General features: G+C 36.2%; 2 protein-coding genes and 1 pseudogene across 11 annotated transcripts in view; all 3 read left to right on the top strand.

Annotated features, from left to right (window-relative positions):
• The window catches only part of LOC141381860 (NACHT, LRR and PYD domains-containing protein 3-like), a 124,239-nt pseudogene that overhangs the window by 97,100 nt on the left and 3,987 nt on the right, over positions 1–23,152 (top strand). The window lies entirely within an intron of this gene.
• Positions 1–23,152, top strand: part of LOC147845313 (NACHT, LRR and PYD domains-containing protein 3-like) — an 82,561-nt gene that overhangs the window by 55,422 nt on the left and 3,987 nt on the right. The gene's annotated exons all lie outside the window — the stretch shown is intronic.
• The window catches only part of LOC147845312 (protein NLRC3), a 13,364-nt gene continuing 3,987 nt past the window's right edge, over positions 13,776–23,152 (top strand). For 2 of the 9 annotated variants that reach the window (XM_087249772.1, XM_087249768.1), the window contains exons 1-7: positions 13,776–13,821; positions 14,289–14,371; positions 14,594–14,707; positions 17,011–19,029; positions 20,093–20,266; positions 20,915–21,088; positions 21,281–21,454. In XM_087249772.1, coding sequence (XP_087105898.1) covers positions 14,322–14,371; positions 14,594–14,707; positions 17,011–19,029; positions 20,093–20,266; positions 20,915–21,088; positions 21,281–21,454 — 2,705 coding nt within the window. In that variant the 5' untranslated portion in view covers positions 13,776–13,821; positions 14,289–14,321. Of the gene's footprint in view, positions 13,870–13,950; positions 14,109–14,177; positions 14,372–14,593; positions 14,708–17,010; positions 19,030–20,092; positions 20,267–20,914; positions 21,089–21,280; positions 21,455–23,152 lie in introns of all 9 variants that reach the window. The other 7 variants (XM_087249770.1, XM_087249766.1, XM_087249773.1 and 4 more) reach the window with 4 other exon arrangements.

Genomic DNA, 23,152 nt, shown 5'->3' with positions numbered 1-23,152 from the left:
ATGTCCATCAATCCTGGAGTGTCATCTCCTGACAAAAAACACCGGCTCTTCAAGACTCTTGGGCCCAAACAATAGTCTCTGGATGACCTGCAGTCTATACGCTGCTCCTCTACTCACAAGATCAACCAAGCCTTGACCTCCTTCATCTCTTGGTGAGAAGAGAACACTTTGAGGGATCCAGTGTAGGTTGTCCCAGAACAAATTGACCATCTCTCTTTGAAGATTCGGTAGTAAACCAATAGGGGGGCCTCCACACGCCAGCTTGTGCCATATAGAGGATCCAGCAAGCTGTTAACTATAAGTGTGCGGCCTCTATACGATAACTGGGGAAGTAACCATTTCCATTGTTGTAGAAGTCCTTTCTCAAGCGTACCATTCCAGTTCTTCTGAACACAGTCATCTTCACCCGAGGTATTTCAAGCCACCTTTCTTCCATGTCAAACCTCCAGGTAACTTGGGTGGGACACCGCTCCAGCTGCCCACAAGCAGGGCTTCACTCTTTCCCCAGTTGACTTTAGCAGAGGAGATCTTCTGAAAATCACTTACAATAAAATCCAGTTTCTGAATATCTTCCGCATTCGAGATGAAACAACAACATCATCAGCACAAGCAGAAAGATGCAGAGAAACGTCACAATGAGGAACACACACACCCTTTATCTCAGAGCTTAGTTTATTCAGCACAGGTTGGATAGGCAGTGTGTACAACATCCCCGACACAGCACATCCCTGTCTAACTCCTCTCTGTACTGTAAAAGCAGCGCTCAGACCACCGTCGACTTTTAATACACTTTGAATGTCTCTGTACAAAACATTGATCATATTTACAGAAGCTGCGCTCAAACCAAACATTTCTAAAAGCTTTATTAAATATTCATGTTGTATACGGTCAAGCGCTTTCTCTTGCTCTAAAGAGATCAGTCCACAATTAATACCCAATTACTTCTAAAACATCTCTAACCAAATAAACATTGTCAAAACTGATCTATTCAGTGTGCAATACTGTTGATCTTGGTGTATTACTTGACCTATTACCTTACTCAATCGTGTAGCTGATGCCTTTGACAGTATTTTATAATGGGTGCAGTAAAGTGATGCTGGTCTCCAGTTGCTTCTTCTTTGCAAGTCTCCTTTATTGGTAACACAGTAATTACAGCTCTTCTGCAGCTTAACGGGAGTAAACCTTTATTCAAACTGTCATCAAGAACCAAAAGAACATCATCACCTATCACAGACCACAAAGATTTACAGAAATCTACTGGGATTCATCAATAGCTGGAGTCTTTCCACTTCCCATCCTCATTACCGCTGTGTATAATTCACTCTGTGACAATGAGAGCTCAAGCATGGCATTAGAGTCTTCATCAGTGTTTGGGAGATCTTTAACTTCTATATGATCTGTATAATTGTGAATAAAAGTGAACAGCATGTTTACGTATGTCACTGGATTATAAAGTTCCTCTCCTGCATTATTGTTTAGTGGATGAATAATTCCACTTTGGCCATTTTTCTGTTCGAGACTAATAAAGCTTAGAAGGAGCCTCCATTTGTGTGATGTTTATTAAACCTGAATGAATGAATGCTCCTTGTGCTTTCACTCCTCAAAGATCAGCCAGCAAATCTGTGTTTGATTTCCGGGTTTCAGATTGATCTCTGCTTGTAGCTGCTGTTGTGTTAAACAGGTCTGTTAGTTCATCCTCTAGTTTCTTCATGGATTCAGGAACTCCTTTAGTGACATTAAAAGTGTTTTCTTGGCATAATTGTTTAATGTGAATCTTGCCACAATCCCACCATTGCTGCAGTGAAGAATAAAGATGTTTTTCTTCTTTAAAATTCCCAAAAATAAAGAAAAGATTTTAATAAATGTCTCATCTTTTAAAAGGGACGTATGAAAATGCCAATAGGCACTCCTAATCTCCACAGAATGAACAATTATAGTACAAATAACAGAAGAGTGATCTGAAAACCCAACAGGAATTATTGTACAATCTTTGACACAATCTGCTTGAAAATGAAACATGTAAAATCTATCAAGCCTTGCCATTGAAATAAAATGATTCTTACTATGTGCCCAAGTGTGCTGTCTATTTTCATGATGATCATTCCTCCACACATCGCATAAATCAAACACTCTTACTCATTGTGGAAGCACTTTTAGTGAAGCAGGATGTGTTTCTGAGTGATTTGGATCTCTCTTCTCATTCTCTGTGCTGTTCAAATGAAAAACTCTTCTGATTTGATATCTTTAAGGACAGCACTAAAAGCATTGGAGAAATCTATTCTTTCATCTGCTTTTGTAGGAGCGTAAATATTTATAAAGTCATTAAAATATTCTCAAGTTTTGCTTTAATTTGTAATAAACGTCCTTTGACTATTTCTTTCTCTCCACATAGAATTGGTGAAAACTGCTGTGAAAGCAATAGAGCTCCTCCTCCACTATTAGAGGACATGTGACTCATGAACACTTGAGCATCTCATTCTGTTCTCCAGTCTATTTCATTAAATAAAGCACTCTGAGACTCTTGAATGAAGGTCACATCAATACGTTTCATCTTTATAAACTCAGACAGACACATTCTCTTCTGACTGTTTCTAGCAGCATTCAAGTGTAGAGCTCCAATCTTAATGTCTCTCATAAATGATAGAAACAGTCAAAAACAGAAGAAGCTATCACACCATGTCCTGTTCTTCATCTTCACGCATTTGTTTTCTCATTTTTATCATGGATTTTCTAAGACGGTACACGTCCTGATCACAGAAAGCTCCTTCCTTCATGCACCTCTTTACATCTCTTATAAGAGCAGATGGATCTGGACAATAGTCTTCAGCTTCAGTCTCTTTGTTTCTCTTGAAAGCTGAGTTAGTTGTTCAGTGTTGTACACCACTGGCTGCTCTTCATCCTCATTTAGTGATGAAGAAAAGAGCAGCCTGAATCATTGGAGTCTGAAGAATCGCTGTCAATGTCTGAAACTGCAATTTTAGTCTCGCTCTTGTCTTCTTTGGTCTGTGTTATTGTCGTCTTACCTCTGCCTTTTCTCCTCTTTATTGCAGCTTTGAAAAATGCCTCAGTTTGCATTTCTGCTTCATTTCCAGCCTCGTTGCTTTTTCCAGTGACTGCTATATTTACTGTCAATACTGGCGTAACAATGTGACCATTCATGCCATCTATCTCAGAGTTAACTGAAGCAGGTACAACAGAAGCGCCTGCAACAATTTCAGCCAGAGTCAATGTATTTGATTCAGACTCTACTGCCACCTCAGAGACTGGAGCATCAGCAGAAGATGCCACAGTCTCTGCAGCAGTGCAGCATCTACCTGCTTTCAATCTGAGTGTTTTCCTAAGGCACTGAACACGACTCTTCCAAACACCGAACATGCGCTCGACTAAAGCCCTTGTGCGCATATGAGCCTGGCTGTAGCTGAAATCCTTCTGAGCATGCCCACTGTCACCAAGCAAAACTCCATTATGATCTCTTCTGTCAAACTGAGTATACAGAGATGAGCTGAGGAGGATCATGAGTTGCACATTTCCACCATGCAGCAATGTTTGAGAACTCTAACTGGGGAGTTCATACACCTTGGACATTGATAGAAACCCAGTTCTTTTGGTTCCTGTATTCCTCCGCATCTGGAGTAGAGGGACGCTTAATGGGAATATGGGTTCCCTCTATGCAACCGATGACTCCTGAGACATTTCCATAATCATCGAACAGTACCTTGTAGTTAGCCTGAGTTCCAGCATCAGGGTGGTTTACGTGATGTGCTGTTAATTCACAAATGGTTTACTTTATGCATCTCGAACACTTAATTCATCAAAACCTTGCACTGGGTCACTTCTGTCTGCAAGAACTTGCCTGGCTGGTGGAAAGCGCTGATCATCATTGACATAGTCCAGGTAATCCATGTGTCCTCCAAATGAAATGAATCTGAAGTTAAACCTGCCTGCTGATAGATTTAATTTAAGCCTCAGTTTAGTCCTGAAGCTGCTCTAGTGTTCCTCCAGGAAATCAGCCTGTTCAGTTCTGGACTAGACTAAGTCTTAGACTTTTAAAACCGTGACAGAGAAAGCACATTTCTGTTAGTCTGATCTAAATGGCCATTTCAGTGTAGGACTACGCTTAATCTTGATCCAGGAAACCACCTCTTAATAAAGTAAAGGAAAGCCCTGTTAAAATATTACAGATATATATTAGCCATGTAATGATTTATGTGTTAGATTTGTAAAATGAGTCAGACACTATTATTAAATGACTGTTTCAGTTGTGATTACACTAAACTATTCTGGTTTCTCGTGATCTCATTATTATATTTCAGTGTTCTGTAAATTGATCATTATAACTGATTAAGATAATCTTGTTTATGGATTGTGAACTAAAACTCTTACACTGTTTGGAAAACATCACATTCACTAAACACAATGTGCTAACTGATCCTGAATCTGTCAACTCTTTTCCACCCATCTAAAGGTTTTAATCATTCCCTGATTTCAATACAGAGTTACTGTAAAGATCTATTCAGATGATTAAGTTATCTGTATTTAATTTAACATTCCCTTTTATAATGATTTGTGTATAACTATGCATTTACTTATGTTATTTCCCTTTAAACATATAATAAAAAGAACAAATAAATAAGTAAGAGCTGCTAAGTTTGATTTTACTGATAATAATAAATAATTTCTCACAACCAAGACACGACAAACCCGTCTTCCAGTTTCTGAGAAAAATTATTAATATTTTTAGACATTTATCCTGATATTTTAGAAATGATCAAACAAAAATAGTATTTAACATCTGTATTGTAATAGAGAGTGTAGATAAACAGATATATTGATTAAAATAAGTTTGGAAACCCCTTCAGAAATAGAGAGATAACACATGTACATTCACATTATGTGCTGCAAACAATAAATAAAAGACAAACTACAACATTTGAACTGAATGTAATGCTGTTTAATGGTTTTCTTGATTTGTCCTCTGGTTAAACATTATTCATTTGTGTGTGCTGTTTCTCTTCACTGTGATCTTCAGTTATTTTGTTCAGTTAGTTCAGTTTTGCCTTTGGTACTGACTAATCTATTGTATAAACACACCTAATGAATATTATTGAACAGCATCCTATAGAAAATAATAATAATACAGCAGAGAGATCTGTATGAGGTGTACTCATTTATATATAAATCTCTAATCTTATTTTATTGGTTCAACATTACTGTAAATATTCTTCAGACACCTCTCAGATTTCATCTTAAATACCTTCTCTAAATCCTCCTTCAACACACTCGTGCTCAGAGAATCTGCACAGATATCTTCAGCTCCAGTGGTTTGTGTGTTGTCTTCAGGACACGCCCACAGTCAGGAGAGTCTCATGAATATTCATGTCAGTGTCACTCTGTGGAGCCAGTAATATTGCAGGATATACCTGTAGATCACACAGGTGTGTTTTAGTGAAGTGAAATAGTGAAAGAGCTCAGATTGTGTTCCTGCTGCACAAGAGCGTCTGTACTTCTGCATGTGAGTTTAACACTTCTACATTACGCTGATTTGTGGAGATGATGAAGGGTTTATATGTGTGAGTGTTATTTAAATGTCTGATCCTGAAGATCAAATCCTCAAACACAGATTAAACACTGAGTCAAACACGCTCATTTAAACACTGTGTCTAAAAGCTTTATTTTTAATCCCTTTAAAGTGTTTGTGCTCTTCTATATCAGACTGACTCAATAGTGTCCAATAATTCAGCATTAAATATAACTCTAAACATTCAGAGTCACCAAATCAAAAGTAAAGTTAAAGCAGACCTTCAGTTGAACAGGAAGAAAAGCTGAAAAACAACAAGCTGACGATCCTTAAACAACACTGCATTTAACCTTTGACCGTCAGAGTAACTCATTAACCAAACAGCCTCTTTAGTAGAGAGACATTTTAATACTCACTAAATCAACAATTGGCTGAACCTGAACTTCTCTTGATAAACTCTATATAACATGCATTTACCTTAAATCAAATGTGAAACAGCTGAGATGTCAGATCAGGGTTAAACCAACTGCATTCATGTTAAGGACTATATATATACACAGTTGAAGTCAGAATTATTAGCCCCCCTGAATTATTAGACTCCCTGTTTATTTTTCCCCCAATTTCTGTGTAGCGGAGAGCAGATTTTTTCAACAAATTTCTAAACATAATAGTTTTAATGACTTATTTCTAATAGCTGATTTATTTTATCTTTGCCATGATGACAGTAAATAATATTTTACCTGATATTTTTAAGACACTTCTATACAGCTTAAAGTCACATTTAAAGGCTTAACTAGGTTAATTAGGGTAACTAGGCAGGTTAGGGTAATTAGGCAAGTTATTGTATAACGATGGTTTGTTCTGTAGACAGTCGGAAAAAAACAGCTCAAAGGGGCTAATAATTTTGTCCTTAAAATGGAGTTTAAAAAATTATTAACTGTTTTTTTTTTTCTAGCCGAAGTAAAACAAATAAGACTTTCTCCAGAATATATATAATATATACACTGTTAGACCTTACCAGGCTTTTTTACAGTAGAACACTGGCAACACTGTTGCCAGCTACTCACTGTAAAAGTTTGGTTACAGTAAATGACTGGCGACAGTGTTGACAGTTAAATACTGTAACTGAACCATTACAGTGAGTGGCTGGCAACAGACTTGCCAGTTATTTACTGTAACTGAACCGATACAGTGAGTGGCTGGCAACAGTGTTGCCAGTTAATTACTGTAATAGAGCAGTAGTGGTGACTAACTGGAAACTGTGTAGAGTTAATTACTGTATTGTAGTGTTACAACTCACAGCATTATACTGCACACACATTAATAGTATGTCAAGGTGTTATTAAAATTAATTAGTATTCTTACCTGTTATTAAAATAGAAGGCATAAAAATTCTGACAAATATATTTTATTGTTTTGGCAGCAAACAAATATACAACAGAAAATGTGTAACAAAATTAAGAAATCAGCAGATATAAATATCGTCTTACATATTACTGAGAGCCACAGGTCTGCACAGTAAGGCTGCGGTCAACGTTTGAGCATGTGAAATTCTGTCATATGACACTGCGAAAAGGAATGGGATTAAACTAAATAATTAGAGATTGAAAAAGCGAGCGACTGGTCCATAATTTTTGTTCAGAGAGGTCATGGTTTGATCTTTGATTAGTCTCAAGCAATCACATGATGTGATTTCGCAGGTCAGAGTTCTCCAAGCTTGAGTTTTCCAATGCTGCAAACTGTAAAACTTGTCGCTTGAGCTTGCATTCCAGGTCTGCAGTACTCACATGCGTTTGAATGGAAGTCTATAGGGAGAAAAGTGCAGTGTGACCGGGACTTTAAGCTGTAACTCTAATTAAACACACCTGATCAAACTAATTAAGGCTTGTTAGAAATCTACAGGTAATGTTGAAGCAGGGTGGGAACTAAACTCTGCTGCGCTGCAGTTCTCCAGGAACTTGGAGTTTGACCCCCATGGTATATAGCAGGGGTGCTCAATCCTGTTCCTGGAGATCTACCTTCCTGCAGATATGTGCATCATGTTTTTGTGATTCCCTGTGATGATTTCTGTGCACATGTTACCTTACCAAGGTGATGGAATTTAATGGTTTTTATGTGCATTAAAACTGCTTATTTGCCAGAAAGATACATGAAATGTTAGCATCTGTACATTATGGCAGTATGCAATATCCAATAAATAAATATACTTAAATAAAAGTAATGCAAGAAATTACATGAGGAGAGGCTAATTAGCTAACAATGTAGCTTTCAACACATTTCAAGATAACTATATTATAACTTAAAACACAGCCTTATTTTAGAAACCCTCAAAAACATTTGAACACATTTTACTTACTCATTGTAGATTCTTATTTAAAGCCTAAAACATATCAGACTCTACATCTGAATTGATGGACAGAGAATAGAGCACACAGCAGTAAACAAATCAAACACCTGACTCCCTTAAAGGGCAGCATTTTCTGAAAACTTTTTCTAAAACTTTTTAGTTAAGAATAAGACAGCCTATGGGAGTGTCTGGTGATGCCTAAATCATTGATTTCTGCTTTTAAAATGCACGTCTCTATAAATAGCAACATAAAGCATCAGAGTAGATGGGACAGTACTGGTTGAACAGTATTTTGCCATTTATTGTCACAGTTACTACCTGTAATGTGTACGTAAAGTAAGTTACTGTAATTTATCATTTGCACTACACAATTTCATACAAAGTCTGCTCCTTTTACAGTAAAATACTGTTTCTTTCATTACAGAAAAACACTGGCTATTTTGCAGTCATTTACTGCATAATCTACAGGGTAACAGTGCAGTTGAGCTTTAACCTTAATTAAACACACCTGATCAAACTAAATCTAAAGATAACGTGTTGAAGCAGGGCTGGAACTAAATTCTGCTGGGCTGCGGCCCTCCAGGAGTTTGACATCGCTGGTACATAGCATATTTTCAAAGCAACTGCCTACATGCATCACAATTATGCACATATCGTTTAATAAAAACAATAAAAATATACAAACTTTATCCAAAGCAAAAAAATTAATAATAATAATAAATAATCTGATTCTCATGTCTTTCCAAATCTGTAGTAATAATAAAAAACACAAAAAATAACATGATTTATACATTTATTTAGGAAAGCCTTTATACTATACTGTTAATGCCACTTTTACTTACTTCATTTGAAGTTTTCCAGACAAATTCATTGCGTCTCTGCAAAAATGTATGTGCGTGCTCTTTAAGATAAATACATATATATTCAATTCAATTCAGCTTTATTTGTATAGCACTTTTACAATGTAGATTGTGTCAAAGCAGCTTCACATAAATGGTCATAGTAACTGGAACAGTGTAGTTCAGGTTTTAGTGTTTAAGTTCAGTTTAGCTCAGTTCAGTGTGATTTAATCATTACTGAGAGTTCAAACACTGAAGAGCCAATTCATCGATGTGTAGCTCTACCAATCCTGAACCATGCGACAGCGGATTATATATTTCGGTTATATATTAACCGGTTATATAACGGTTATATATTTTATAAACATTTTTACTAGTTATTTAGCAATGTTTGTTTATGGTTGAACAGTAATTTCCCATTTATTATCACAGTAAATATCTGTAATGGTATATAGAGTAAATTACTGTCATTTATTATTTGCACTACAGAATTTCATACAAATCCTGCTCATTTTACAGTAAAATACTGTTTCTTTTCATTACAGCTAAACACTGGCTATTTTATAGTTATTTACTGCATAATCTACGGTAAGGGTTAACAGTGTATAGCATCCTTGAATGAAAGGGGTATTCGAGAGAACACGAAAAGGAAAGCTTTATTTCTTTATTTCTTCTTCTTTGAAACGAACTGATGCCGACTTTGTTTTTTGTCAAGAGACTCATTCCTCGGTCTTGGATGTGAAATTTTGGGAATCACAATGAGGAAACTCTGTTTACTTTAGTCATGGAACTCCACAATCAGCAGGTGTAATGGTTTTGATGCATCGATTTAAAGGAGATGTACTTGACTTTGTTGCAGATGAAAATGGAAGATGGTTGATTCGGACTATTAGACTGGACAACACAACGGTTATCATTTATAATGTTTATGGTTATAATTCTAATTCTTGAATAAGACTTTGTTTGCCAAAATTTCAGACTTAATCACAAATGGAGCAATGTTCATGCTTCATATATTATATTATATGTTCAGGCGATGTTAATGACTGTATAGATGGTTTGATTGATAGATATCCCTCTCGTACCCTCCAACATGCTGGTCAATCCAATCTGGCATGTCTTTGTGCCTCATTATTACTTACAGATACTTGGCGCTTTTATAACCCTGTGAAATCAGAGTACACATGGTCTAACAAAAGCAAGACTTTACAATCTAGAATTGACTTATTTCTGATCTCTAACACAGCTTTACGTTATGTTCAGGAAAATAATCATAGACATGCTCCATTAACAGATCATAAACTTATTTATTTATCTCTTTAAGGTTCAAAAGAGAATTCTAGTCTTAGAGGATATTGGAAACTGAATAATAATCTTCTTAATGATCATTACTTTAATACCTGTGTTAAGAATATTGCAAGCAATAGTTTTACAGGATTAAAAGATCAATTCAAAAGTAACTGGGAACTTTTTAAATATAATGTATGAAAAATTGCCATCATACGCAGTAAATGATTTTAAAAACTCAACAGGCAAAAGGAAATGGAATCACTGGATAATTGACATATTCTGGAACAGAAGGAAATTCATACTAAGGAAGACGAGGAAGAGTTGACTAAAATTCAATCTAAACTTGATCTAATGTACCCGGATCTTGCTAAAGGTGCTTTCCTTCGCTCTAGAGCCAAATGGCGTGAAGAGGGAGAAGAAAACACAAGTTATTTCTTTGCCCTAGAAAATAGAAACTTTAAAAGAAATTTGTTACCTGCAATAAATATTAATGGAAGCCTTTTTATGGATCCCAAAGCAATTTTTGTTTTTTTTCCTTTTATAAAATCTTCTATACCTCCAATTTTGATGAAAATAATTGTGATAACTTCATTAAAGTAATGAATCAAAATATTCCTATTATAGATGAAGACTTTAATGATTTATGTCATTCAAATATAGACACTCTTGAATTGAAAGATGCACTACTGAAAATGAAGACAGGTAAAGCTCCTGGTATAGATGGGTTGACTGTAGAGTTTTTGGGAACACATTGAAAATCCTCTATAACATGTGTATTGAATGCATTAATAGTGGTGAAATGTCTACCTCCATGAATCAGGAAGTCATCTCGTTAATTGCTAAACCTGACAAAGATTCACAATTGATAGAAAACTGGAGAGCGATCTCACTTCTAACAATTGATTATAAACGTATAACTTTGGTATTTGCTAATAGATTAGGTAAATATTATTATAAGTGAATGTCAAACAGGTTTTCTAAAAGGTCGCCACATAACTAATAATATTAGGCCAGTGCTTGATCTCTTAGATTATGCTGATTATGGAGATGATGAAGCTGTTATCCTTTTGTTTAGATTTCTTTAAATCGTTTGACTCTGTTGAACACAGTTTTTTTATTTTTTAAACTGTAGAGTGTTTTGGTTTTGGGAATAAATTTCTAAAAGTCATCATTTTTTACACCAATATTAATAGTTCTGTCATCATAAATACTTCTACAACTACGAGATTTAACATTTATCGTGGAATACGTCAAGGTTGCCCAATTTCCCCATTTTTATTTGTATTAGTTGAATTATTGGCAATTGGTTTTATCAATAGTGAGCAAATTCAAGGTGTCAAAATCTTTGATAGAGTTTTTAAGTTTTCTCAATCAGCAGATGACTCGACCTTATTCTTCAAACACGCTTCTGTTATCCCTGATGCTATTTCTTTAAGCAATACTTTTTCAAAGGCTTCCGGTTTAACTTGAAATCTTTCCAAATGTGAAATTCTGCCTTTACACAGTTTAAAGAATAAACACACAATGAACATCCCAGTGAAATCCTCTGTCAAATACCTTAGAAATATTGTAACAAAAATACACTTAATAGACAAGACTTAAATGTTTCTTCTAGAATAAAGAAAACAAAAGCCGTGTTAAATTGCTGGTTACAGCGTGATCTTTCCATTTATGGTGGTGTCTTGTTATGTAAAGCTGAAGGTTTATCTCCGTTTGTTTATCCCGCCTTGTCTTTATTTCTTAAAGACTCTAATTGCAAAGATATCAATAACTTGTTCTTTTCTTTTATTTGGAAAAACAAGTCCCAAAGTATAAAAAAAAAGAGTTCTTACTAATAAGAAAGCTGAAGGAGGACTAGAAATGCTTTATTTTGAAGATATCAATAAGACCTTCAGGATCAATTGGATTAAGAGATGTCTATCTACCCCCAATTCCTTTTGGAATCATTCATTCATTCATTTTCTTGTCGGCCTTGTCTCTTTATTAATCTGGGGTTGCCACAGCGGAATGAACCGCCAACTTATCCAGCAAGTTTTTACACAGCGGATGCCCTTCCAGGCACAACCCATCTCTGGGAAACATCCACACACACATTCACACACACACACTACTTTCACTAAATTCCATCAACAAGCTCTTCTTGCTTGGAAAATCTCTTACTGTCACAATGTTTCTCCTTTATTTGGAATAATGGTAATATAAGCTCTTCAAATACATCTTGATTCTTAGTAAATTGATTTAATAGAGACATTAATCATCTTTTAACACTGTTTGACAGTGCAGGGAATATCCTATCCTATGAACATTTCATGTCTACTTACAATTTCCCAATATTGTTTAGAGAATTGAATTAAATCTATCCCTGTAGAAATGATTCAACTTGTTAAAAATCATATTTGCTATAATCTGCTGTAAACCCAAAACTACATTTAGAAGGTGTTGAGTTGACTGATAATAAATGTACTAACAGACATATTCGTAATATTTTTCAGAAGCAAAATAAAATCACTCCTAGAGGCACATTTCTCTGGAACTCTATTATAGTTAATATTAATTACAAAAAAAGCCTGGTTAACTCCCTTCAAATATTCTATTAATAATAAAATGAAGGAAATCCATTTTAAAATATTACATCAAGTTTACCCAGTAAAATCGCTTTTATCAAAGCACATTGAAATGGAGGATATCTGTGGATGAAGAGAGCCTTTGCCATTTGTTTTTTGAATGCAACATTGTAAAGAATTTCTGGAAAAATCAGCCAAATATATTTGTAAAAGGACAAAACTTAGTTATTATTTTACATTAAAATATGTAATTTTTCATTATGAAAACAAATGCAACAAATGTCTTGAATATATTGTGAATCTCTTTATTTTATTGGCAAAGTTTTACATACACAAACAGAAATCTGCTAAATCTTCTCCCACATTAACCGCCGTTTTTTTTTTTTCTACAGTGAAATTGTTAAAAAAAAAACATAAAATCTGAGATATGCATCAAATATTATGACACTTTTTATAAATTCTCTGTCAATACCTAAAATCATCAGATGTAGAAATGCTGCACACTTTTCTTTTGTGTAATTTAATTTATTTTAATTTATTTATCTGTTTTATCTATTTGTTTTGTTTTTTGTTGACTTTTACCATTGTTGTATTATTTTTTGTGTGTTTCATTATTTGTGTTGTGTTGTGTGATTGTTCCTGACAGTTATGCAATTAAAAACAAACAAAAAAGGTCACAGTGCAGTTAAACAACGCCTACTATCTGCAGCTCTAGATCACCCCCTAGCGGACACTCCAAGTCATTTTCTCAGGCAGTTATTCAATACAAAGAGCAACACATCGTTGTGTAAATCATATCGATTTTAACTCTTCTTTGTATTTATTTATTTTTAATGATTCCAATTTATTTAACAGTATATTTTAATGATCATATTGATCTTTAAACCACTACAGAGACACGATGCTTTCATCTGCAGTTACACACGAGAGGATTATCAGTGCAGCGACACAACAGGACAACTCCTGATCCTCTCAATGCCTGAGCTGTTCTCATCAGAGCAGTCACACATGGGGAATATAACACAAGCTGTACTAGACTTCATAAAGAAAGATTAGAGTATATATGGGAAAGCAGTCAGTTTATTTTCTACAAATCTACGTTGAGCTCTATGACACTGATTTGACCAAACTGTACACATATTATTATTATAATACACTCTGTAGTACAGCAGGTGGCGGTATTCAGCTTTACGCTGCTTTCTATAACTCGCCACACAAGAAGAAGAAGAAGAAGAGGAGGAGGAGGAGGAAGAGGATATCCGGGTATGTGTTGTTCTGTCTTCTCTGTGTCCAGTGTTTATACTGCTTCAGGTAAAATCACCATAGTAAAATGTACCTCCGCAGGTGCTTTGATAACCCTGCAGCTGTTTGACTCTTCTCTGCTCTGTTTAGAGTGTTTGTGACGGATGTTTTTCACTGAACTCATGATCTGCCGCTCCTTCAGAAACGAAAGTGAAAGTGTTTAGTTGCTGTGTCGCCATTTTAAACAACCAGAATCAACCATTTACAGCGCAGAACAGCTTTAAATCTTTAATGTCTGGACTAAACCTGTAAGCTTTATGTGAATGTGTGTATGATGTTATTATAATCAAACGGATGACGCTGTGATTCTTCATTAGTTTACTCGTGATGAGCTTCTGGATTTGAGTGTCTCAGCTGCTGATCTATTCCTGCATTCAGCTGAATTATGAAGGCTGATCAATGACTGGAGATCTGTGATTGTTCATCAGTTTCTGCTGGAGATCAAACTCTTCAGGTCCATCATGGAGGACACACACACTGCTGGAGATCAGGATTTGTCTACAGGATGCAGGTATTAGTCCTACACTTGACATTTCATATGATTATTACTTTTAATTTAACCAAAATAATTTTCGATTTGTTCGTGGGTAGTTTTATTTTTATTTGATAACGTGACACAAATAAATAAAAATGAAATAAAATGCTGTGTTAAGTGATTTTTAAATAATGACTGAATATCTGCTGTGTTGACTCCAGTGTGTGCAGCGCTGAACTTTAATCTTCTCTGTTTTAGTTCAGTTCATCAGAAGAGAGCAGAAGCAGAGCCCAGCTGTGTGTCTATGAAGAGTGACGCGTCTATGGGTGAACCAATATATTTTAAGAGTGAAATCACACGACCTGCTGTCAGGTAGATCATCTCTACACACACATGATCACACTGCAGCATTTATATGATCCTGTGTTTCTAGAAGATCAGACATTATTACACTTTATTCCCACAGTCCAGTCAAGACATTTTATTACAGGGAACAAAATACAGGAGACTTTAAATCTAAATGTCCACACACTCACATCTGATCATTAGTGTAGTACTGAAGTAGTATTAAGTGACGAAAGTATTAATACTCAAACTGTTAGAGTCAGTAGAGTGAGTTTACAGGCTTTTACAATAGTCAGCAAAGGGTTTGTAATAAAAAGAAAGATTTTAGACAAGATAAATGAACAAGTTCTGTTAGACAAACACACCACACAGGGTTCAAGGCTAAGGATTTTTTTCTAGTGGCCCAATCGGGCCAGTGGTTCAGATTTGTACTTGCCCTGCCGAAATGTTCACTGGCCCCACCCAAAAAAATAAGTAAATAGCTATTTCTTAGTGTCAAAAGCCAAACATAATTGTACACTCACACTTTGTTCAGCATAACCTTTCTTTAAATACAACTGACAATTTAAAAATGATTTGTTTACAATTGATGAAACTAAACTTGGAAAAAAATCTACTTGTATATTATAAGCAAAAATGTGCACTTTAATTTTGACACCCACAGACATCGTCACCACACATAAATCAGAGCGCTCAGACTTTCTCATGCATGGCCTCATTTCAGTTGTCAAGTTTTGTAAAAATCTGTCTATTGAATTAATCAGTCTATTAAAAATGTGGGCTAGAATTATGCATTACAGGCTTACAATATAGAGAGGAATAACAGATGAAGCGGTGTTATGCCAAGAATTGCACCCCTGCCGTAAAGTGCACAGCCTCTGAAATGTGCATCTATTACCTTAAATTGATTTGAAAATAATAATAATAAAGTTATGACAACTAATGACAGTGACTGAGGTGAGCTCCATGAATGTAACCCTTACAGACGATGTGTTTAAATAAATAAATACATTTAATTTAAATACACTGATTAGATTAAATAAAGTGAATTGTTTAATGTGTGGTTTAGTTCAAAATGCCTAAGTTCAGAAACAGGCTCATTACATCAGTCTATAATACAGTCAATATTTAGTATTTTTCTTTTATTTGTAAACCCAGTTCTAAAATGCATTTCACTTCTTGTTCTTGCTTGATGCATCAACGTAATAATCACATTAGCCTGACTGCAGTCAGATCATGAAGCAGATGAATGTGGATCTTTTTGTCAAAGTGTCAGTACAGAAATGAACAAAACAACAGGATTAATACACCATATTATAAGATTAATTTTGGTCAACTTTCCTAAATTAATATTACACATTCATAATACACTGTGATACAGCCTGGTTTGTTACTTTGTTGGATCATTTTATTTTCTACAATCGATCCGCTCAATTTAACCGAGACCGTCTCACCCTGGCGATCTCAGACAAATTAATAAGATGCAGACCTGAGCGTATAAGCACCCTGTATTTGCACACAATTGACAAACAGTCTCAGCCAAATTAAACTTTAGTGACAAGGCAGCACTGGCCTGATCGGGTCAGTAACTATTATGTATACTGTCCAGAGTGTCTCGCATGCTGGCCCCGGGCCATCAGGCAGCCCTTATTGTCGAGCCTTGACACATTTCATATGATAAATAATTATGGGCGAGAGAGATATTGATTTAGGATGAAACTGTATTCAGATCTTCTCTTTATTATTGTCTTAATAAAGTGCATCAATGTTACAGCGCTGTTACTGAAATCCTGAACCCTGAGAGAAAACACTTGTATGATCTGGAGATTATCATGTGAATTAAAAACTATATTCAGTCAGACAGATTTAGACAGCAGAGATGACAGAGAATCATTATTTTCCTATTGATGGTAAAACATTTAACAAGCATAAGATCACAACAACCCTCAGAACTACAGACAGCAGAATACAAGATTTAGAGGAACATGAGAACAGAAATTATACAGTAAAAGAAACAACATTACCACGTTACACACTACAGCAGCAAATGTCTTTAGTGAGCCTCCAGCATCATTGTGAATAAATGAAATTAAATTATTGAAGTGCTGCATTTATTAAATGACAAACACTGTTAAATGTTTACAGCATTTTGAACAGTAGATGTGTGTTCAGTGTTTGGTGTTTACAGTGATCAGTGTGTGATGTTTAAATTAAATCTGATTAAATTGGTGTATTGTGTCTCAGCTGATTCAGAGAAAACACACATGGCTTCACTAGAGGATCTTTACACTCACACTCATTGACTCTTTGTGTTGTTGTTGTTCCTGCAGTGTGGATGGAGATGATCAGACTGGAGACCTGCAGCAGGATTCACTCCAACCAGAACATGATGAACTTCAGAGAGTCAAAGAGCAGCACAAAACCAGCATGAAGAACAAGTATGAGAGATTATTTGAGGGAATCAACCATGGAGAGACTCAAACCCTCCTGAACAGCATCTACACACAGCTCTACATCATAGAAGGAGAGAGTGAAGGAGTGAATGAAGAACATGAGGTTTTACAGATGGAGAAAAGAGCCAGAACAAAACCCTCACAACACACTCCAGTCTACTGCAATGACATCTTTAAAGCCTCAGCTGGAGCAGGACATGAGGAGAAGATCAAGAAGGAGAAAGCCCAGATCAAGACTGTTCTCACTAAAGGCATCGCTGGAATCGGGAAAACCGTCTCTGTGCAGAAGTTCATTCTGGACTGGGCCGAGGGAAAAGACCATCAGGATGTAGATTTCATGTTTGTGCTTCCATTTCGAGAGCTGAACTTGATCAGAGATCATCAGTACAGTCTTCACAGACTTCTGCTGGACTTTCATCCTGAACTTGAAGATCTGGAGCCCAAGATTTATGAGCAGTGTAGAGTTGTGTTCATCTTTGATGGTCTGGATGAAAGCAGAATCACACTCAACTTTTCAGATGAGGAGAAAGTTTGTGCTGTGACTGAATCTTCATCAGTGGCTGTGTTGATGCGGAGCCTCCTGAAAGGAGATCTGCTTCCCTCTGCTCTCATCTGGATCACCTCCAGACCAGCAGCGGCCCATCAGATCCCCTCCAGATACATCAAGCGTCTGACAGAGATTCAGGGATTCACTGAGCCTCAGAAGGAGGAATATTTCAGGAAGAGAATCAGCGACGAGCATCAAGCCAGCAGAATCATCTCCCACATCAGAAGAGCAAGAAGCCTCCAGATCATGTGCCACATACCCGTCTTCTGCTGGATCTCCTCCACTGTGCTTCAGAAGCTCCTGGAAGAAGATGTGAGTGCAGAAATCCCTCAAACTCTGACTGAGATGTACATCCACTTCCTGCTGATTCAGATCAACATGAGGAAGCAGAAGTATGAAGAGAGAGATCCAAAGAATCTGCAGGGAGATCCAGAGAAACTGCAGTCCAACAGAGGAGTGATCAGCAAACTTAAAGTGGCTTTCAGACAGCTAAAGATCAACGTGAGGAAGCAGAAGTATGAAGAGAGAGATCCAGAGAAACTCCTGCAGTCCAACAGAGGAGTGATCCTCAAACTTGCTGAAGTGGCTTTCAGACAGCTGATGAAGGGCAATGTGATGTTCTATGAGGAGGACCTGATTGAGAGCAGCATAGACGTCACTGACGCCTCGGTGTATTCTGGGATCTGCACTGAGATCTTCAAGGAGGAATCTGTGATTCATCAGAGGAAAGTCTACAGCTTCATCCATCTCAGCTTTCAGGAGTTTCTGGCTGCTTTCTTTGTGTTTTACTGCCATTTAACAAAGAACAGAGAACCGCTGAGGGTGATTTATGATGAAGAATATTCATATAATCAATATCTACAGTCCAGCTCTGAGAAGTCTCTGTATGTTCTGCTCAGATCAGCAGTATATAAAGCTGTCAGGAGTAGTAATGGTCATCTGGATCTGTTCCTGCGGTTCCTGCTGGGCGTCTCACTGAAGTCCAATCAGAGACTCTTCCAGGATCTGCTGACACACACAGAGAAGAGCTCAAAGAACATCAGAAGAATCACACAGTACATTAAAGACGAGATCAAGAGAGATAACCGTCTCTCAGCTGAAAGATCCATCAATCTGTTCCTCTGTCTGCTGGAGGTGAAAGATCAGACTCTGGCCAGAGAGATTCAGGAGTTTGTGAAATCAGACAAACACTCAGAGGAGAAACTCTCTCCTGCTCACTGCTCAACAATCTCCTACATGATTGAGATGTCAGAGGAGCCGCTGGATGAGTTAGACTCTAATAAATTCAACACATCAGATGAGGGAAGACGGAGACTGACAGCAGCTGTGAGAAACTGCAGAAGAGCTCTGTGAGTATTCATTGATTGATCACAGAAGACACACATCAGTCTGCACTGAAGACTCAGATCAGTTTAGTGAATCACTGCCCTGCTTTAACAGAAAATCTTTAGCTGGCCATATCGTCCCCCTGTGAGATCGCTGATACACCATATTACTGCATGGGGACGCGGCGGCAGTGTTCTGTTTCCTTATTTGCTCATTTATTTCAGCATTTCTAAACGTATTTAACAAACTTTTCTTGACTTTTTACTCACACAAACAACATTTGTACTTATTTAATAATCTACTTCATTTGCTTTACAGTTTATCCTGGAAAATAACTCAAATCCCTGTAAATCCCTGTGCTCCTGCAGCTGAATAGGACATTTGTTGATGTGTATTTGCTCAAATCTAACACAGTGTTGCTCTTGGATAATTGTGTTTGTTTTCTGATCAGAGAAATAGTGTAATTTTAGACACAGTATTGCCGTCTCGCCGCAGACATGCCTCTAATATTACATTTACTGTAGGCCTAAACACTAAACTTTACACTGAGCTCAGTAAAATGCTCTCTGATTAGTTATTAATAATCTGTTCAATAATTCAGTACAGTCATATGAATGGAGAAATACAGCTTTAGTTTAGTTTATTGTTGATTCAATAAATAAATAAATAAATAAAAAGAAGATGTGTTTAAATGAAAATAATATTCTTTTTCCTCCTAATTCAAGACAATGCTGGACCTCATGTGTCTGGAGTGTGTCAGTAATTCCTGCAGTTCACTACAGTTTTGAGTGTGACTCCTAATCCAGTCCTCCATGGGTTAATACATTTGATTTCCAGTGATCATGTCTGTGTGATTTTGTTGTCAGCACAATCAACTGTGTAAAGAACAAAGTATTTAATAAGAATATTTCAGTCATTCAGATCTAGGATGTGTTATTTTAGTGTTCCCTTTATTGTTTGAGCAGTATATATATATATATATAGTTTATTTCCAGTGTTGCTTTTATCACTGTAGACTGAACTCATGAACACTCGACACTGCTCATTTCTCACTGCTGATTGTGTTGCTGTTTGTCCTCTACACAGGCTACAGGGCTGTAATCTCACTGTTCAGTGCTGTGAGAGTTTGTCTTCAGCTCTACAATCCTCAAACTGTGTGCTGAGAGAGCTGGACCTGAGTAACAATGACCTGCAGGATTCAGGAGTGAAGCTTCTCTCTGATGGACTGAAGAGTCAACACTGTAAACTGGACACACTGAGGTAAATGATTCTCCACTCTACAACATTAAAAGTGTTTTGATTGAGATGGAAATGTCCAGATATATTTAAGAGCATTAGTGGAGAAACTGCAAAATGCTGCTTCTCAAATGAAAGTTGCTCTTTTTCTTAATCAGTTCAGGAAATCAGTGTATTTTAATGATTATTTTATTTAATTACCTCTAAATCTTTATTTATATTTTATATTTTTAATGATCATATTTATAGTTTATCTTTAAACTGGTTTATTGGAAATATTTATTTAGGAATTTGTCTGATGTTTTGGTCATTCTGACAAAAAAAAAAAAATAAAATAAACAAGAGAAGCAATGTGGATGAGGTCTGAGGAGGTTTCTGGACCCGGCAGCAGGGTTGACAGGCTCTGGTCATTTGCATTTTGCAGGTTCATAAATATATAAAGTCTCGTGGTCCTCTTATCTAAATCTAAATTTTGCATTTTTTTACATTAAACATGTTCAGGAATATATTAGATGACATTTAATATTCAGTTTTATTAAATAACAATAGTCAATAATTCTAATTGACACAAATTCCAATAGTTTGTCATATTATTAACCTCATAGTTTGTTTTTACATCAGATGAATGACTGAAATCACACTGTTAATGTAATCTGTGTTCTTCTTTCTCAGATTGGCCGCATGTAATCTCACTGTTCAGTGCTGTGAGAGTTTGTCTTCAGCTCTACAATCCTCAAACTGTGTGCTGAGAGAGCTGGACCTGAGTAACAATAACCTGCAGGATTCAGGAGTGAAGCTTCTCTCTGATGGACTGAAGAGTCAACACTGTAAACTGGACACACTGAGGTCTGAGTTTAAACACCTGATTGATTGATTGATTGATTGATTGATTGATTGATTGATTGATTGATTGATTGATTGATTGATTGATTGATCGATTGATCGATTGATCGATCGATTTATTTATTTTTTGTTTTGTTACATCAGACTGATCACATTAACAGTGTGTTTTTAGTAATGTGTGTTCTTCTTTCTCAGATTGGCCATGTGTAATCTCACTGTTCAGTGTTGTGAGAGTTTGTCTTCAGTTCTACAATCCTCAAACTGTGTGCTGAGAGAGCTGGACCTGAGTAACAATGACCTGCAGGATTCAGGAGTGAAGCTTTTCTCTGATGGACTGAAGAGTCAACACTGTAAACTGGACACACTGAGGTAAATGATTCTCCACTCTACAATAACTACAGTCAGACAGTTTCATATTAGAGCTCTTCATGCTTGAACATGTTAACCCTGGGTGATACTAAACCCCAGATAACAGGAATTATGGTTTATCAGTGATTGTGTTTCACACTGCTCATACTATACATGTAGTTAACCCTCAGGGGTCTGAGGTGATTTTGGGGCCCCTGAGATGTTTTGACATGCCCTGACATCTGTTTTGTAGAAATAAATATTATGTGTGGTTAGTTGGTTTTAGAGAAACAAATGTAGCTGAAATAAGATCCATAAACCAGACTGAATGTGCCTGAACAAGAGTTTAGAGTATATTTATTTATAGTATATTATAGAGTAGATTAGCCAAATCTGGAGCTCATCTAACAAAATAACTCATGATAACAGTCCAAAAACTAGCACACTTAAATTTATGCGTTATAGAAAAATATTAAATTTAAAATTAAAAAAGAGGAAAATGAAGAAAAGCAAAACAAGGGATTTTTTTTTGTATTTTTGTAGTTTTAGAGAAACAAAAAACCAGACTGAATGTGCCCGAACAAGAGTTTAGAGTAAGCAGTCTTGTAGACTAGAATATTTACTGCACAATTATGTGAAATTATTCTGTTCTCTCATTCAGAGAAAACATTACAATGATCTACATTTTGTTAAGTTTGTTTTGGGTGATCTCAGCTGTATGTGTGAGTGACAATGCTCATGAATAATTCACACCTGAGAGACAACAGACACTCCCCCACTCACCCATCAAGGGCAGTGTACAGCAATGTCCATCTGCAGAAGCTAGCCCAAACTCAATGCTTGTTGTGTTACTGCTGTGTGACCATGTAAACACTCTGGGTGAACAATATACAGTGCTCAGCATATATAAGTACAGCCCTCACTAATCTCTCTTTTACATTCATAGTTTAATAGGAAGCTCTACAGTATTATATTTGTGCATATACAATAGATTAGCCAAATCTGGAGCTCATCTAACAAAATAACTCATGATAACGGTGTAAAAACTAGGGCACTCATATTTATGTGTTATAGAAAAATATTAAATACAAATAAAAAAGAGGAAAAAACAAGAGAAGCAAAACAGTGGAAAAAATAGGTGAAATTTTGTAGGGTTTTTGCAATATTTAGCCTGAATTTAATTGTATTATCTTACAATTTCTGAATATGTTTGGTGACTAAAATATGATGTTCATGAATAAATCAGTTTAATAAATGTGTTCTGTTTAAATGCAGCAGAATACACTGCCTATATTGACTGAGAAATGGAGGAAAGTCTTGGTTTTCAGAATGGGCTGTCCTCCATTATGCTGAGCGCTGTATGTGACTTATACAGCCGCACATATAATATATATTTGAAATGGTGTAAAACGTGTTCGCCAAACTCTCTTGTGCATTAATCCAGCATTTAATAATCATTTCTGAATGAGTCTGAGACACTGAAGTAGAGGAATGACAAACGCTTTAAACACAAGAATAAATCAGATTTAAACATGAAAAACAATTACTGTAAATCTAAATCATATTTGAAGAGCTTTAATATAGATTTCACTAATAGTTGCAGTCTCAGTTCACTGTTTGAAAACTTTACCAGGTTGTGTCTGTCTGTGGGTGTCAACATTCAACATTTCTGTGTGAACAGCCCTTAAATATTACCAGATGTGGAGCCCAAATGTGCTG

The sequence above is a fragment of the Danio rerio genome, chromosome 4 (assembly GCF_052040795.2).
Source record: "Danio rerio strain M-AB ecotype USA chromosome 4, GRCz13ab, whole genome shotgun sequence".
In the NCBI taxonomy this organism is placed as follows: domain Eukaryota; kingdom Metazoa; phylum Chordata; class Actinopteri; order Cypriniformes; family Danionidae; genus Danio; species Danio rerio.
This window is presented reverse-complemented; position numbering and strand designations above follow the sequence as displayed.